This window comes from Cornus florida, unplaced genomic scaffold (assembly GCF_030987335.1).
Source record: "Cornus florida cultivar Cherokee Brave unplaced genomic scaffold, ASM3098733v1 CherokeeBrave_3.0.0_Hap2_Chr11, whole genome shotgun sequence".
NCBI classification, from domain to species: Eukaryota; Viridiplantae; Streptophyta; class Magnoliopsida; order Cornales; family Cornaceae; genus Cornus; species Cornus florida.
The window spans coordinates 13,564,859-13,582,960 of NW_026775581.1; the positions used below are offsets into that span (position 1 = coordinate 13,564,859).

Below are 18,102 nucleotides of genomic sequence, written 5' to 3' on the forward strand. Positions count from 1 at the left end.
GGTTTCTACCCAGAAGTGGCAGGGCCCCGCCAAACCTTGCGTGCGCCAGCCATTTTAGGCAGTTAGTTTGGAATTTCGCGGGACCCTGCCATATGTCTTCATCCAAGCCGAGGGGAGTGCCCTTGACAACTCACGGGCGCCTGCCCCGTGATGCAGGCGCCCGCCAGCCTTCGTGTTTTATAAAAATCAATGAACCCTTGGCCTATTTTAAAATACTCTTACTCTCCCTCTCTCTTTCCCTCTTGGCCCAGCTTCTCTAATTCCCTTACCCTTCTTTTTATTCTTCCTCATTCTCCCTCCTACCCCTATTTCCATCATAAACCCTTATCTCTGTCATCTCCCTCATCCTCTCATTCTTTCATCCATCTCCATTTCACTCCAAGAAGGGGGCTTTTAGTTTCTTAAATTTGGGTAAGTTTCTTTTTCTCTTTCTCTCAATTTTTGATCAATGGAGGACGGGATTGATGGTGTTGAGGATTTATAGTTGTTTGGGCTTGTATATTCTTGTTTGTAGGGACAAAATTTTTGGGATTTCATAACTCTAATCAACCTTTGGACCTCTTCCTTTTTGTCTTGCACACCAGGTGTTCAATAAATTGTTGAAGCTAACTTCTTCTTCCAAATGGCACCTAAAACCTCTTCCAAGCACACTCGTTCCTCTGAGGGACATCCAAGGATCCTCTTACGCCAAATTGGGTTGAATGGCCCATTAAAACTGGGGCCAAATTTGTTATCAAAGACGGCTTCGAAGAAAATTCAGAAACGGAGTGGGCGGTCCAAGAGTTGAAGGACCGTGGCCTAAAAGCTCTATTCAAACCACGCGCTAGCTCTTTCTATTCGCGTATCGTCCACTAGTTCTATTCCAATATGTTTTATACATGTGCAGAGCCAGAGGTCATTAAGACCACCATTGATGGCGCAGTTTTTGAATTCACCATTCATGACCTTGCCACGGCCTTGGAGTGTCCATTGGTATCTCCGGTGAATGAACTGGACCAGCCTCTGTACGATAACTCTCCAGCTGAGCTGAGATTGTATGAAATTGTTGAGGAAATTTGCCACAACATGTATATCGGTAATCGCAGATCAAACACGAATAAGTCATTCCTCCTGTGCTGACTATGGTTCTTGGACTCCGTCCTTGCCAAAAATGTCCTTCCCGTTTCTAAGCATTCTGAGTGTAAAGGGGTTTTTCTGCACACCCTTTATGTTGCTGAGAAGGGCCATTGGTTTTGCATCCTATAGCTCATCTGGGACCAGTTTCTCAAGGTCTACAATGGTCTTTTTGTGACCCAGTCGGATAATGCCTCACTTGAGCACTTCCTTTTCCGTACTTGGTCACCAAGCTCCTCAAGATTAAGATGTTCAGGGTCCCCCAAAGAGAAGAGAAGAACACCAAGGTATTTCTTTTTGACCTTGGTGCATGGAAGTCGAGCACCATCCAGCTTAAGACTTCTCGTCAAGCCCGCATTGGTGGTGTGTTTGATTGGGGAGGTCCCGCTGTCCCTGTTGCTTCTGCGCCGGCTGCTCCCACACCTGGTGCACCACCACTACCTGCTATGTCTCGTGCCGACTACTCTCTCTCAGCACCCATCTTGATAACATTCAGCTGCGAGTCGAGACCATGGAGGAGTGATTTTATGCTTTTAGTTTCTATTTTCATTTTCAGTAGTACTTTTTTGCTTTGTTTTGGGCCGCGTTTGGCATTACTTTCAGTTCCTATTTTGAACTTATAACTGCAATTTTTAGTTAAATAAAATTGCAGTTGTTTATTATTATCTTTGTCTGGATTTATTTGATGCTTGTTGTGCATAGATGCGATTTGACAGGTTTTTAGAATCAAGTTTGGGGGCGTGCTTTTGGAATTCACATGGTGGCATATTTTTACACCGCCACTTAATGTCCTTCTCCACTTGGTAATATTGTTCTTGTTACCTTCTCTATTTTTCATTAATCATTCTTTGTCTTCTCACATTGAGAACAATGTGACATTCCAGTTTGGGGGTATATTTTTGGTATGCATTATATATATATATATATGCATTTTTGTTTGCATGTACTAATTGTTCATGTAAAGTAATAAAATCATTTTTTGGAAAGCAATGATTCTGTAATTTGGAACTTGTTGGAGATTGAAGTATGTCTTTAATACTTTGTGTATAGAGGCAAATGATAGCTTTGAAAATAAAGAAAAATGTGAAATGATTATGTTGATTGAAACCGATTTGTATAAATGCTTTAATTAGATTTTCGTCGGATTTCATACTCTTTCATGCTTCACACTTCACAGATGTACACCAGAAACTTAATTGTGAGGCATGTAACCTGATATACCTTGACCATGACTCAGTTGATTTGAATTAATGACCCTAATGAATGGATATCTTTGGCATTGAATAAAAAAAAAAAAAAAAAATGAATAAGGATAATGACTAGTTTAAGTTCGTAGCCTTGCTAACTCGAATTATTAAGCCCTTGGAGTGTCCTTACACTCAGCACCCTAAAGCCATCCGGTTTGGGAGTTGCTGGCCTAACACTTGCTACATGGGTTGGTTAGAAAGCTTAAGGGACTTAGGCATTGGACGATTATTCACAAAAATAAAAATAAAAATAAATAAATATGGTTTGTTGGAGTTTGTAGCTTTGCCAACTTGAGTTAGTAAGCCCTTGGAGTGTCTTTACACTTAGCACCCTAAAGTCATCCGGTTTGGGAGTTGCTGGCCTAACACTTGCTATATGGGTCGGTTAGAAAGCTTAAGGGACTTCGGCATTGCACGACCATAGTATGTATGTAAAAAAAAAAAGTAATAAAAATGTGTATTTTGAATAAATCATGCTTTAGAGACCTTATTTAAAAGGGAAATTCAATGATTTCAAGACTTGTGTTTTGAAATTGGAAAAAGAAGGTAAAAGCCACATATTGGGAATCCAGTTCACTTTCATTAGGGTTAGAGTTGATTTCTATTAAAGAGATGACAATTGAAGTATTTATATAGACTATGATGTTGATGCATGAGAATTGAAATGTGTTTAGTCATTGTGTTATATCAAGGCTTCATATACGCAAGGTAGTTTGCAAAATGATTGCGTCTCCAATACTCTGTCTGTTCCAAGTTGCAAATGAGCTGTGTGTGTACTTTCTTGCACCATAGTTGATGTATATTGATAGCATTTCAAATGTTGTCATTTTGTTAAGATCTTTATTTTTGGTTTTGTTATAGGACTAGCAAAATGTAAGTTTGGAGGTGTGATAAGTACCGAATATTGCATATTTAAACGCCCTTATTTGCATTAGTTAAGTCCATTAGTTGATCATATTGTACATATTAGCTTCATTTGTGTGTTTTTGTTTACTTTTAGGTTAGTTCCCCAAAGATAGTTAAAAGTGCGGCTTTGTTAAGTTGTTGAGGAATCATAACATGCCGTTGCTAGGGGCCTTCATTTTGGCCAAGCCAGTGATCCATTGAACTCATGGTTGTCCTTGTAAAAAGCGCTAAGGAGGATTATCGCGTCTTCGGGCCGGGCCAAATTATTTCAAGTTGCAAATAGCAAAATGGTGTAAGGCTGTAGCATTGCGGGCGCCTGCCAAATCAGGCAGAAAAATTGGAAAAATATGGGGCCCTGCCATGAGCTGCGGGCCCCCGTCATGTGCCGCATCACTCCCACTTGATACAGCGCAGGCGCCCGCCAATCTGCAGAAAGCGGGCCACCCACTCCATGGTTTTACTCAAGTTATCCCCTTTGACTGAATGAATGGCTAGGCTTCCTTATAGGGATTTTTGAACCACGAATTAGGGGAGATAGATAAGATTTTTAGGATATATTTGGTGGCTTGTATCATGTAATGACAAATCTCATATTATAAGGGGTTCTAGAGAGAGAAATATTGAGTTTTTTAGGGTGTGTGTGTATTGTGGCTTCTAAGTGCGAAAATGGAGGGTAAGATCACCTCTCCTCCTTCCTCCTTTGCTTTTATAGGTAACTAACTCTCTTCCTATTGAGGTGATAAAGCCTTTCCTTGTAAGCATGCCTTAGTTTTGGTTTGTTTTGGAGAATGAAATATATGCATGGGCCAAGTTTCATAATCTAGAGTATACACATGATGTAATGGATATTAATGTCTATAAATGATCATTTTGAGTTTATTATCTTGTCTTAGATTGTTTTCTCTCATGATCATATAGCTTGTATTTTCATAGTGACAATGAAAATGAGATTGTGAAATGGTTTTAATGGTATGTTGTTTAAGAAGTTTGATAGTATAGCTTAGGGCCTTCCTCTGATGGACTATTCTTGATTTTTAGCTTCATGTGCTATATCATTTGATTTAGGGTTTGATAATCTCTAGCTTAGTGAGCATGTCTAAGGCTACACCCTAGTTTAGGTAGTTCAAGCATGTAAAACTTTGATAGATTATTCTTGCCTATTGATTTTATGAATTTCTTGAAGATAATGTAGCAATTTTGTGTTGTTACATATCATGGACATATATATATGTTGTTCCCCATGTTAATCACAAGCTAGCATGTTTATAGGGTTGGTAGTGGATTCACTTCCCTAGCCCTCTTTACTTAAATCTTTCTCCTTTAAATTCCTTGCATTTATTGTTTATGCACATTTTTTATTCCAAGTACCAAGTGACAAACCAAACAAAACCTTACACCTCTTTCATCAAACTAAAAATGATTTTTCAATCCTGGTTGCCATAAACTAGCAATCCCTGTGGTTCGACTTACCCCTACGATAGCCTTATTTTACAATGATTTGTGCTATTGTAAATGGTTGATTATAATTATAATTGATAGGACCACTCAGACCAGGCTAATTATTAATTCGTTGTAGCCAATAAAATAATAAGCCCAAAGGATTCTCACTCATAGCCCAACTTGATATTAGAATCATATTAGATTTGAGATATGTGAATTAGAGATTGAGTAGGATTTATTATTTACTTTCCTTATCTTTATTTTGCCTATATATACATGGGTTCATGTATATTTTAGGTGAGACTTTTAGAAGATAAGAAAATATTTTCTCTCTCTAGTTTTATAGGATTAGTGTTCTCATCTAATGGAGGCTCCTACAAGCTTAATTTTCCAAGGTCATTCATGGAGGCTCATGAGTGATTCCTAAAGGTAACACCATTACCAAGAAGATGGAGATCTAAGGAGATGGCATCTAGCAAAGGGATCTACAATAAGTGAGAACATTCACTTTAGAGGAGAGATTTAAGGTTTACTCAAACCTTGATGTAAGTTTTCTATCCTTAAATTTAATGTTCCATCATGTGCTTCATGCATAAAACTTATCTCTACACATAAATCAAGATCTTTATTTGAAAATTCCTCAAAAAGTTTTTAAAAACTTCAGTTTGGTAGTTTTCTAAGACTAGCAGAGGAGATTGAGCAAATGAAACTGTAATAATATGCTTCGGCAAGTAGGATTCTCACCAAACTGGGCATCCACTACATTGTAGGGATAGTCAGTAGATATCAGTCCAATCCTGGACTTGATAACTGGTTTGTTGTGAAAAATATCATAAAGTACCTCAGGAGAACAAATGATCTCATACTCATTTATGGATGTGATGATGTGGTCCAAGTTGGGTATGCTAGTTTTGATGTTTAATCAAATGTAGATACTATGAGGTTCATGACTTGGTGAATGTCCACTCAATGAAAGGGAAATCAGTTGGTAGAGTGTTAAGCAGATTTCAACTGTTTACTCAATCCTAATGGTAGAGTATATTGCAGCCTTGAAGGCAGTATAAGAAGCCTTTTTGTTTGATCTCACTGATTTAGAAGTTATGAGCATACTAGGCTGCCTATCAAGCTATATTGCGACAATAGTGCAGAAGTAGCCCGAAGCAATGACCCAAGGCTCCGTAGAGGAACAAGGTACACAGAAAGGAAGTATCATGTGTATTAGATGATATTGTCTGGAAAGAAAATGTACTCATTGCTAGAACATTGAATTGGAACACAACTTTGTTAATCCATTAACAAAGGTGTCATCGATCAATAGTTTTTGATCGTCACCTAGATAATATGGGAGTTAGATGCAATTCGATTTGGCTATGAGGGCAAGTGGGAGCTGTTGGGATTTATATGCCCTGGCTTAGCGAATTCCTATTTGGATTTAAGAAACATATGTTCCTGACATATCTGAAATATATGATTTATATAATTGGTGAATTCAATGTATTATGTTTTGATTCATTATGGAATTGAAAGTGTCCACTTGATTATAAGAGATATTTCTATATGTATGTGATGACGATCAATACATTAATATAAATAGTAATCATAAATTATTCATAGTTAGTAATTATGGATGGACTCATTATTAATTAAGACTTGAACTAGATCCGCGTTAGGTTGAGATATATTGCGAGAGCCGTTGTATGCAATTGCTTCCTATCACTGTCGTGGCATTTGACTCTTAAGCATAAGAGATGTATAGACTTTTTTATTAATTAGTTATTACTTTGATTTCTTCGGTGGAATCTTCGGAATCCATAGACCGGCACTTTGGATAATTATGTAATTAATAGTTAGAGGGTTATATTTTCAATATTTGCATCATTGCTACTTGTATTTATTTTGTATTAATTATTGTTGATTACAAAGTAAATTCGAAGGCCTTCGTGTGTTTTTAGACAAAATAATTTTCTATATATTTATTTATTTAAATTATTATTTTTGTCAAACAAATGTTTTATTGTGATCAAGACAAATAATTAAAGGTACCAAATTAAATATATTAATTAAGTATTCGTAATTGATGGCTTTATTTATCCGATAACTAATTATGCATAGAGGGTTCAAAGTGCAACATTGACTTATAGGTTATTTATTATTTAATTGGAGTTCAATTAATTTCTTTTAGTAGAGTAGAAATTAATTAATGGATTAATTTAATTGGGTTCATGGACCGGACCAATTATTAATTCATTGTAGCCAATAAAATAATAAGCCCAATGGATTCTCACTCATACCCCAACTTGATATTGGAATCTTATTATATTTGAGATATGTGAATTAGAGATTGAGAAAGATTTATTATTTACTTTTCTTATCTTTATTTTGCCTATATATACATTGGTTCATGTATATTTTAGGTGAGACTTTTAGAAGATAAGAAAATATTTTCTTTCTCTAAATTTTAGGATTAGTGTTCTCATCTAATGGAGGTTCCCACAAGTCTAATTTTCCAAGGTCATTCGTGGAGCCTTATGAGTGATTTCTAAAGGCAAGACCATTACTAAGAAGATGGAGATCTAAGGAGATGGAATCTAGCAAAGAGATTTACAATAAGTGAGAATAATCACTTTAGAGGAAAGATTTAAGGTTTACTCAAACCTTGATGTAAGTTTTTTATCCTTAAATTGAATGTATCATTATGTTCTTTATGCATAAAACTTGTCTCTACACATGAATCAAGGTCTTTATTTGAAAATGCCTCAAAAAGTTTTTAAAAACTTCCGTTTCCCCAACAAGTTCTTCATAAAATGGTGGGGGAGGGCAATAGTCATAATGAGGATTAAAAGAGTGATCAAGTCCATAATAAAATGATGTATGTTGAACATTGGACTCAATCTCATAAGGATTATAATATAATGGAGGAGCATAAGGTGAAGGGATGTAATTTCTCCCCAAACTTGGATCAAACAATAACTCCATTCACATTAAAAATCCAAATGCAAGAAAAAAAATTTAGCCTCCACACGGCTGATGCTTGGACTTAAAATAAAGTAATGAAATTAGCCTCAACAAGGGCTATCACAAGTATGGAAAGAAGTGAAACAATTAAACTATGAGATTTTTAAGAAATGTTCACAAAGGTCCTTAAGCAACTTCAAATTCCAATGCTAGCTTTAAGCTCCAATGATTGCTTTAAGATCCAATGTTTGCCTTTCTTGTAGTCAAGTACCTAATTGAACAAATAATATCAAGAATGAGAAAAGAATATACAAAAGAAAGTAAAATAAAAATAAAAGCAATCAAATGAACACTATTGTCTAATAAATTCCAATAAAACCGTTAATCCTCGGCAACGACGCCAAAACTTGACGAGCCCCTTTCTAATTGTTTAGAAAACAAACTTTGTAATGCGAGAGGCCGCTTTGCAAGGTCAAAATATGAATGTGGTTTATGAAGCCTTTCTATTCAAATTTACATTTATAAAATATTACAACTAATGAAGCATAGCGAGTAAGGATCGTCTGCAAGGATTATACGTGTTGGAATTTAATTTCGACTCTAATGTACCAATTAATTGCAAATAGAGAGGTTGGTTGATTACTCTAGAAAGCAATTAATTAAAATAAACTAAGTTGAGTTAGGAATTTAAGAGATGAGAAGTGAGGTCTTGGGGTGCATTGGAATCGCCACCAAGCTCGTTCACTATACCACACACTTTCAACTAATTTAGGAAAAACATTCTTGTGAACAAAATACGACTACCAATTGTAATATTAAGTATGGACGATCAAATTCAAGTCTGAATTGTCTACTTAACCAACAAATAAACTAAGTGTAGAACAACCCATCAATTCTAAGTATGACCCATCAAACTAGTCACAATTGTAGCACACATCAATCTAGAGAATCATGGAATTTGCAATAATAAGTCATGGAATATCAAATCAAGTAAAGATTGTCTACTTACCTACAAGCATGAATTAAATTGTAGAATAACCCATCAAGCATAAGTATAATCCATCAAATTAATTGACAAACCCATCTAATAAAAATCATGTCTAGCCATCACTAGATTTTCAATCAACCACACATAGAAATGCAATTAATATAGAAAAACTAGTGTAGAGATCAATTCCCAAATAATCACACATAAGACAACATGTAATCATATAGAGAATTAATAGAAAGAATTAATGCATAGAAATCAAAGGAGAACCCAAGATTCATTAAATTCACAAGGCTAAAACACTAATCACAAGATATTATTTCCCAAAAAGTATGAAAAAGATAGAGGTTTAGATTATAAACTTGAGGCTCATCCAAGCCCCAAGAAGAAGTCTAGCCAATCATAGAAGAGGTGGGTGTGATCTTAGAACTCTCAAGGGCAATCCCCAAACATGGCTCCATCTTCTTCCTCTTCTTCTTTGATGAATTCTAGAGAGAGAGTATAGATATTAAGATGTGTTCTTGGAGCCTCCACTCTTCTTTTTTCTTCTAACCCTAATCTCTAACTTTTCTAGAGAGAGAAAATAAAATTACAATGAAATAAAATTGAAGACTAAAAGATCTTTTACAAAATGGTTCAATTCCCTTTAAATACAAGGTCCTTTGAGTAGGCACCAAGTCAGAAATATAGCCTATGATTGGAGGAAATTTGCAGCTACACAAGTTAGGTAGAAATTGGCATGATCGGGAATTAGATAGCTCACTGCCAGCAGCATTTTCGATTAATTGAAGATTCTCAATCGATCCAACACTTAACTTTGATCGATCGTGGTTGACGTGGCATTAAAATATCTTTTGGGCCTTATCCAATTGGTTGAGTTGGCACCGCCTCATCTCGATCGATTGTAGACCTCTTCGATCAATCGAGATTCCCTTCGATTGATTGAAGCTCCTCTGGTGCATTTTCTTGGCTTTTTTCCAACTTTGCTCCTTAGCTCTAAAATTGGGCTAAATGGCCCTTGTTAACCTGTTTGAACTTTATTAACCTCAAATAGGCAATAACACAAATAAGTACTTAAGACATGAAATTAAGATAGATGAATGGACTAAAATACCATAGTTTAGGTGGTAAAATGCATCACATTTGAGTCCCTAGCAATGAACTATAAGAAAAAGAGAGAAATAAACAATTAAGTAGCTATGAACTAGAAAGCAATAAAATGAAGACACCACTTCGTAGGAACATGATTGCATTTAGCGGATGCAACAAGCCTTTTAAATCCCTAGGTTACCCCTAGTGGACGAGTGAAGTCTCATGGGGGTTTCCAGAAATGATACCCACAAACATTGAGCTCTTTCTCACTAAAGAGGCACCCATATAAAAAACAAGAATTAGGAGAAAACTACCTCAAGTATGCAATTTTTCAACCCTTTCCATGCAATTCTCCAAAATCTCAACACCAAGCTAGCAAGTATGGTCCTCCACACATCAAGATAATGATTATGCAAATCAAAACAACTCTAGAATCCTTTTTAAGTGAACCGGCATCAAATATGTTGCTATCTAAGCCAACTAAAGAAATGATCACATATGGTCTTAAACTAGCACACAAATCTTGTACCGATCATTAAGACAAATAATGGACCTTTTATCAAAGCTTTATTCATCTAGGTACGCTTATTCTTTTCACTCAAAATTTTTTTATTTTTTATTTTTTTATTTTTTGGTACTAACCTAGAGGATCAAAGATGGAAGCATGGTGTAATGTATTGATTTATTAAGCTTTCTAGCTATCCATGAGGTCGAGCGTCAGGTCAATGACTCCTAAACTTGACGGCTTTAGGGCATTAGGTGTTTAAACACCCCTAAGGACTTACAAGCTCAAATCAACTAGGTTACAAATCAAAACAACCTCTATCTAATCATTTCGCACTTCTCACCTTTTGGGAGTAGTCCTCACTTTTTTTTTTTTTTTTATTTATTTGCTTTTGCAACTTTTTTTTTTTAAAACAAAATAAATAAATAAAAACCTAAAGTTTGTGTCCTCCACCTTTCGGCATGAGAAATTCAGTGCTTGATAAGGCTAGAATCCCGGCTACTTAGTGAAAAAAGTTTGTTATCCACCTTTGTCAAGAATGAAAGCTTTCAATGTACTACTAGCTCAATTGGGATATAACCAAGTCAATAGTCAACAAAGCATGTACCCCACAAATGAATGCTAGTGTGCGCCTGTGCTAGTGTAGAACCCTAGAGTGAATCTCAAAACAATCATAAGATTAAGATGATGTAGACCACAAATGCAAGCAAGATATCAATCTCACAAAAAATTTACTCCTAAATCGCATCGACAAGGCATACAAGGAGTATTGGACTCTCAAATCAAGCAATTTTTAAATTTTAAGTATCATAGTCCTCAAAAGATCAAAATTATAGCTCAAATGGATCCTAAATCTCAATTATGCAATTAAAACTCCAACTTAAGAAGAATGCAACAAAGTCGCCTTATCCCCAAACTTAAACCGCACATTGTCTGTGACGGCCTAAGTCTTTGTGACCCAGTGCGTCAGTGATGACCCAAAAGTTGATCCATTAATGGATTTCGAATGCAGAAGCAAAAATAGAAACCTAGTCTCTAGGGATACAATGCGTCTCTAAGACGCCAAAGTGACCTTCCATGAGGCCACGAAACTCAACGAGAACTAACACGGAAGAAAAAGGTCAAAAATAGACCGAGTATGCCTCTAAAGGTAAAATGGTCTTTTCACACAAAATGAAAGTCTAGAGAGATGTACGTCATCCCTAAGACACAAAAGTGGCTCCCTGAGGAGTCCCGAGACTCAAAGGAAGCAAGAAGGGAGCAAGGATTTCAAAACCCTACAAGAAATGGGCCAAGGGTAAAATGATTATTTTACCCAAAAATGGGTGCTACCATGCACACCATTCAAAAGATAACGAAAAAAATAATAAATTTAGACTCAAGAATCACTTGATTCGGAGTCTGGATGACAAAGTTTTGATCAAATGAAGAAAAAGGGTCAGGACCATCGAATCGATTAGATGATCCATCTAATCGTGATACCAAAATAGAATGCCGGAAATCCCACGAAAGACCATCTAATCAATTAGATGAGGCTGATAGCAAGCAAAAAAAATTTCGATCAGAAAATTAAATTTGAAATGGGGTTTTCGTGTCCGAAACGACATTTTTTGGAAAAACACAAAGAAGAAACCTCCCTAAAATCACGTTTTCCATATGACCATGTCAAGAGAAGTTTTTATTTTTTTAGGTGAAATACCCAAAATGCCCTTAAACCGGTTTATGCAATAAAAATGCAAAATGAGTCCATAGGAAGCTCAAATCACTAAGGATGAGGTTTTTCTTGAAAACGATTATGCATGTAGATATAACTTACCTATTAGGATGCGTTACAATGGTCCATGGCTTAGAAATACCATCGATTGTAAGACCCTGGATCTTTCAACCTAGTGTGTCTTATGATGAACGAAAAGATGACCCGATAACGGATCCGAAATGCACAAACAAAAGAAGCAAGATGGCCTTAAGAGATGTACGTCATCCCTAAGGCACCAAGATGACTCTCCGTGAAGCCACGGAACTCAAATGAGCCAACAAATGCAGTAAGAATGCCAAACCTGATAATAAATAAACCAAGGGCAGAATGGTCATTTCACACTGAAAAGGGTGCCAGCTTGTACAACATTAGAAGAAGAACAAAAAATGAACAAAGTTGGACTCAAGAATCACTTGATTCTGAGTCCGGACGGAAAATGGATGAAATTAAAACAAAGTGGCCTTCGTCGTTTAAGAGTTACCATTAACATATCTCACTAAAACTGGAATGACTCACACTATACGTAGAGTTTTGATGAGTGGTTGGTAACATTGGAAATATAACTTCAAGCTCTTGAACTTAAACTCAAGATGACCAGATTTGGATTAGAAATGAAAGAGATATGATTCCCCAAAGTTAGAACAACAAAGTTATCCAGGGAAAAGATAAAAAAGATCGTCCTAGGGAGGATCAGTCGACCGAAATGCAACCATTAGCCGACCGAAGCTCAATAGTTGGTCATCCGAACCCTAATCATTAGTCGGCTAAAACGAGGTTTTTCCTAAAAAGCCTACTGGAATGGTCTCGAGAGTTTGGTCAGCTGGCTGATGGGTCCTCATCAGCCGACCGACACATCTGCTGTAGTAGAAAAAGCTGCTGTAATGTGTGTGTGTGTGATGCTTGGTCCATCTCTAAGGCTATACATGCATTCTACATGATCCAAACACGTTTGAAAACATTCCCTAACCTCATGCAAGCATCTAAAACATGCTAAAACGAGAGAAAACTTAAAATGATACCCCAATGCATGAATTTTCATAAAAATTCATAAAATTGCCCAAAAATAGGTCAAAAGTTGAAACTTAAGAGTTTTGTGAAATGTGGACATGCACGCAAACGTAAAAAGACATTTAAGACGCGTCCCAATGGTCCGCAGCCTCAAAATGTCCTAAATGCAAAATATGACCTCTCAATGGCCAAAAATGCCTCAAAACATAATAAATGAAACTAAAATGCAAAGGCTAAAACAAAATGGTGTTTGGCCCTTGGCCACACCTCATTCATGATTGTTGATCTTGAATCTAAGGCTTTTGATGATCATAATTCATTAATGATGTTCTATGTTCACTAATGTCTTCTTGAGTGAAATTACAGATCAAAGCTTTCATCAAAACAAGTCACTACAATACAAGAGCAAAACTGAAGAAGTACACCAAGGCATAAGCAAAGGACTAAGCAACCAAGAGTCAAAGACAAGTCATCACAACTCATCAAAATGGGGTTAGCTAGGTTGGTGAGTTTCTTAGGAAATCTTGTTAAAGTATATATGAACATCTTGAAGCTCAAACTCTCCAATATTATACACATCAACTCATTCACAATAACTTAGGATCAAAGGTCTTAAGTAAATCTTCATCTGAACAAGTTCCTGAAAATGAAAGTCCATTTCGGTCTACCGAAATGGAAGGGCTTATTGTATTAGTCGACCGAATTAAATAAGAGTTTGAATCAAAACCTCTAGCTATTTCGGTCTACCGAAATAGAACTTCATTTCATTTCGATCTACTGAAATAAAAGTACTGGGAATGATGCTCAAATTTTAAAATCATTTCAGATGACCGAAACAACTAAGAGTTTGAATTTGGTCTACCAAAATAAAAGTACTGAGAATGATGAAACCATTTCAGTCGACCAAAATAGAAAAGGGCTTTACTTCGTTCTACCGAACCAAGAGTACTGAGAGGATGATGTCCACACGTAAAACCATTTTGGATGGCTGAAACACAAGGGTGTTTCATTTCGGTTAACCGAAGCTGCGTTTTTCAAAATTCAAACGGGCATTTTTTTTTGAAGTGCGTGTCTAACAGCTATAACTCTTATCAGACAGTTCTGAAAGTCTATATAATGACTGGTCGTCTTCATAAAAGTTGTTGCATTAATTGAGAAAGATCTTCTAGCAATCAAAAAGCTTTTCATCATCATTTACACACATCTTATATCATAAAAAAGAGTTGAGCTTCAAGTTATTCATACATACTCTAGAGTGAGCTGAATCTTGTACTTTAGATCTAAAAAAGATCATTTTATACTTCATCAATCTTGTTCAAAACTTGTAAGGGCTGGTGTGGCCCAAGCAAGACTAAGAGAAGGTGTTTTCTTAGCACTTAGAAGCAAGGAAGAGCTTCTTGTAAAAGGTTTGCTCTCCACCCGTAAGGAGGTGCCATAGTGGATTGGGAAGTCTCAAGAGGGGTCTTGAGCCAAGGAGTAGCACTTTCCGAACCTCGCTAAAATCGCTGAGTACATGTTTGCAACTTCTATCTTTATCTCTTATATTTATTGCTCCATGTATGTCTTGATATGCCTCTTCATAAATATTGACAATTAAAGCTTAAAATTCAGATTGCATCATTTAATATTTGTCAAATAAGTTGAGTCTAACTCTAGTTGGTAAATCAATATTGAAAAATTGACCTTAGTTTGCTTAGACTCTAATCACCCCCCCTCTAGAGTCTATACTTGGGCAACAATTAGTATCAGAGCTAGGTCTCTATTAAAAAAGTTTAAGTGTTTTAGAGATTGATCATAGCAAACTTAAAAGGTCACCTTCTTCAAGAAGGTCAGTCTAATACTAGACCTCCTTGGTTCGATGGAACAAATTATGGTTATTGGAAAAATAGAATGATAGATTTCCTCTAATCTATAGACTACCAAATCTGGTTGGTTATTGTTAATGGACCTTTTGTTCTAATGAAAGGATTTGGTGCTGGAAAAGTCCCTAAGACTGAAGCTAAATGGAACACCGAAGATTATAAACTTATCTCCTTGAATGCCAAAGCCAAAGTCAATCTTAATTGTGCTATAAGTCCTTGTGAATATAATAGAATCTCTACTTGTACCACAGCCAAAGAAATCTGGGATAAACTCCAGATTACTTATGAAGGGACATCACAAGTTAAGGAATCCAAAATTGATATCCTTATGCATCAATATGAATTGTTTCACATGAATGAAAATGAGTTTATTAATACAATGTTTGTGAGATTTACTGACATTATTAATGGCTTAAAGCACCTTGGCAGAACTATAACTAATTCTGATCTTGCAAGGAAAATTCTTAGAAGCTTACCTAAAAAATGGGATGCTAAGGCAAATGCGATTAAGGAAGCTCATAACCTTAATACACTTGAGTTGGAAGAACTTCTCGGTTCTCTTCTCACATGGGAGATCACTCTAAAAGATAGAGAAGGAGATCATCATCGAAAGAAAGAAATTGCTCTAAAAGTCTCTCAAATGGAAAAGGAAGTTTCCGGCAATGAAAATGAAAATGATGATCTAGCTCTTATCACGCAATCCTTCAAAAGATTTATTCATAGGAAGGAATTCAACAAAGGAAGGTTCAAAAAGGGAGAATCATCTAATGAGCAAGGCAAACGTGACTCCCCTACCTATTTTCATTGTGGAAAACCGGGACATTTTAAAGCTGATTACCATGCCTATAAAGAGGAAAAGAAAAAGAAAAGAGCAATGCAAGCCACTTGGGAAGACGACGACTCAAATGGATCCGAAAGCGATGAGGAAAAAGCCATTTTTTATCTCATGGCAAGTAGGGATGAGGTAAACTCTAATTCTGACTCTTCTTCCAAAAATGTAATTGCTTATGCTGATTTAGTTGATGCATATAATGGATTACTTGATAGCTTTAAAGAATTGCATGATGAATTAGGTAAAATGGTCAACAAATGTGCTTCTCGAAGAAAAGAAAAACTTATCTTTGAAAACAAACTTCAAACTCTTCTAAATGAAAATGAGTGCTTGAAAAAGGAATGTATTTCACTTAGAGAAACAGGATCACCTGAACTCATATCTAAAAATGAATCCTTGAAGTTAATCATTGAAGACCAAATTGATAGTCTAGCAAAGTTCACTCAAGGTACCAAAAATCTAGAACTTATGCTAGGTGCTCAAAGAGGTGTCTTTAATAAAAATGGTTTAGGATATGACCCTTTTGACAAGAAAGCATGTCTATTGAATGAAAGAGAGTCTTTGACTAACTAATTTGTTAAGAGCAAGAACAAAAATTCTAAATGTAATTATTATAAAAGGTTAGGTCATCTTATTCAAGAGTGCTCAAAGAGAAAACCTAAATTCATAAAGAAGTGGGTTCTTAAAGGAACATATATGCTCTTAGCTAACTCCCACGGACCCAACAAGATTTGGGTACCAAGTGAAAATATTTGAAATCTCTTTTGTAAGATGGTTTCAAAGTCTCCACATCTTCCAAGGACAAATGGTTTCTAGATAGCGGATGTTTAAGACATATGACGGGTGACCCCGCAAAATTCTCCTCTCTAGAAGCATACAACGGAGGAAGCGTAATATTTGGAGATAATTCTAAAGGCAAGGTAATTGGCATTGGGATCATATGTATTTCTCATTCTTTATCAATTAAATATGTCTTACTTGTTGAGGGTTTAAAGCAAAATCTATTTAGTCTTAGTCAACTTTGTGATAATGGATTTGATATGACTTTTAAATCGGATAAATGCATTGTTAAAAGAAATGAATCTCAAATATTTTGTGCTCCTAGAAGTGGTAATGTATATACCTTGCTCTTAGGTGAACTTCAAGAACAAGATGTTAAATGTTTCATGTCATCCAATGAACATAGTTGGTTATGGCATAGGAGGTTAGGTCATGGTAGCATGAATTTAATCTCAAGATTGTCTAAAAATGAACTAGTCAAAGGTCTCCCCAAGACAAATTTTTCAAGAGACAAACTATGTAGTGCTTGCCAAATCGGTAAACAAATCAAATCCTCCTTCAAAAGGAAAAAAGATATAACCACTTCAAAACCACTTGAATTGATCCACATGGATCTTTTTAGACCGGAGAAAATTGCTAGTCTTGGTGGTAAACTTTACGCCTTTGTAATTGTAGATGATTACTCTCGATTCACTTGGGTATTCTTTCTTGCACGCAAAAATGAGGCTCATTCAATTGTTTCAAAATTTTGCAAAAGAGTTGAAAACGAAAAGAAATGTAAAATTAAAACCATTAGAAGTGATAGGGGTAGAGAGTTTGACAATCAAGATGTTGAAAGATTTTGCGACGAAAATGGCTACAATCATAATCTCTCGGCACCTAGGACTCCCCAACAAAACGGTGTGGTTGAAAGGAAAAATAGATCTCTTCAAGAAATGGCTAGAACAATGCTAAATGAGCACAAATCACCTGGATCTCTATGGGCCAAAGCTGTAAATACTTTATGCTATGTTATAAATAGAGTTGTTATTAGAAAGATTCTCAACAAAACACCCTATGAGTTATGGAACAAAAGAAAACCTAATATAGGCTATTTCAAAGTTTTTGGGTGTAAATGCTTTGTCCTCAATGACAAGGATAATCTAGGAAAGTTTGATGCCAAATCCGATGAAGGCATTTTTCTTGGATATTCCTCTAGAAGTAAAGCATATAGAGTTTATAACAACAGGACCCTAGTTGTGGTTGAATCCATACATGTTGTGTTTGATGAATCCCCAACCTCTCCCACAAAAAGTGTGATGGACAATGATGAAGAAGTTGAACTTGAAAAGGGTACCAATGATCTTGATACAAATAGGTCCCTTATAGAGCTTGAGAAGAGTATCAATGATCTCAACATAAATGAGTCTCCTATTGATATCTATCAAAGTTCCAATTCAAGTGATGATACCTCTCAAAATAAAACTATTCCAACTGAATAGAAGTTAGTTCATAATCATCCCACTGACCAAGTTATTGGTGATCCATCCAAAGGTGTTAGCACAAGGTCACAATTAAGAAATGTATGTAATTTTGTGGCATTCGTTTCTCAATTCGAACCTAAAAATATACATGAGGC

The 18,102-nt window shown here is 35.9% G+C and overlaps 1 protein-coding gene across 1 annotated transcript; it reads left to right on the plus strand.

Moving 5' to 3' along the window:
• Positions 1-622: 622 nt before the first annotated feature.
• On the plus strand, positions 623-16,277 carry LOC132280843 (uncharacterized). The gene is made up of 4 exons (XM_059782601.1): positions 623-782; positions 887-1,075; positions 14,977-15,173; positions 15,291-16,277. The coding sequence occupies exons 1-4, from the start codon at positions 623-625 to the stop codon at positions 16,275-16,277; spliced, it is 1,533 nt and encodes a 510-aa protein (XP_059638584.1).
• Positions 16,278-18,102: the final 1,825 nt, after the last annotated feature.

What these genes read in the sequence shown, in the direction of transcription:
- LOC132280843 (XM_059782601.1), top strand. Translation starts at nt 623, where the DNA reads ATGGCACCTAAAACCTCTTCCAAGCACACTCGTTCCTCTGAGGGACAT. An exon ending in TTGCCACAACATGTATATCG is followed by an intron (nt 1,076 to 14,976) that starts GTAATCGCAGAT and finishes TTCTAATGAAAG; the next exon opens with GATTTGGTGCTGGAAAAGTC. An exon ending in CTTATGAAGGGACATCACAA is followed by an intron (nt 15,174 to 15,290) that starts GTTAAGGAATCC and finishes AATGGCTTAAAG; the next exon opens with CACCTTGGCAGAACTATAAC.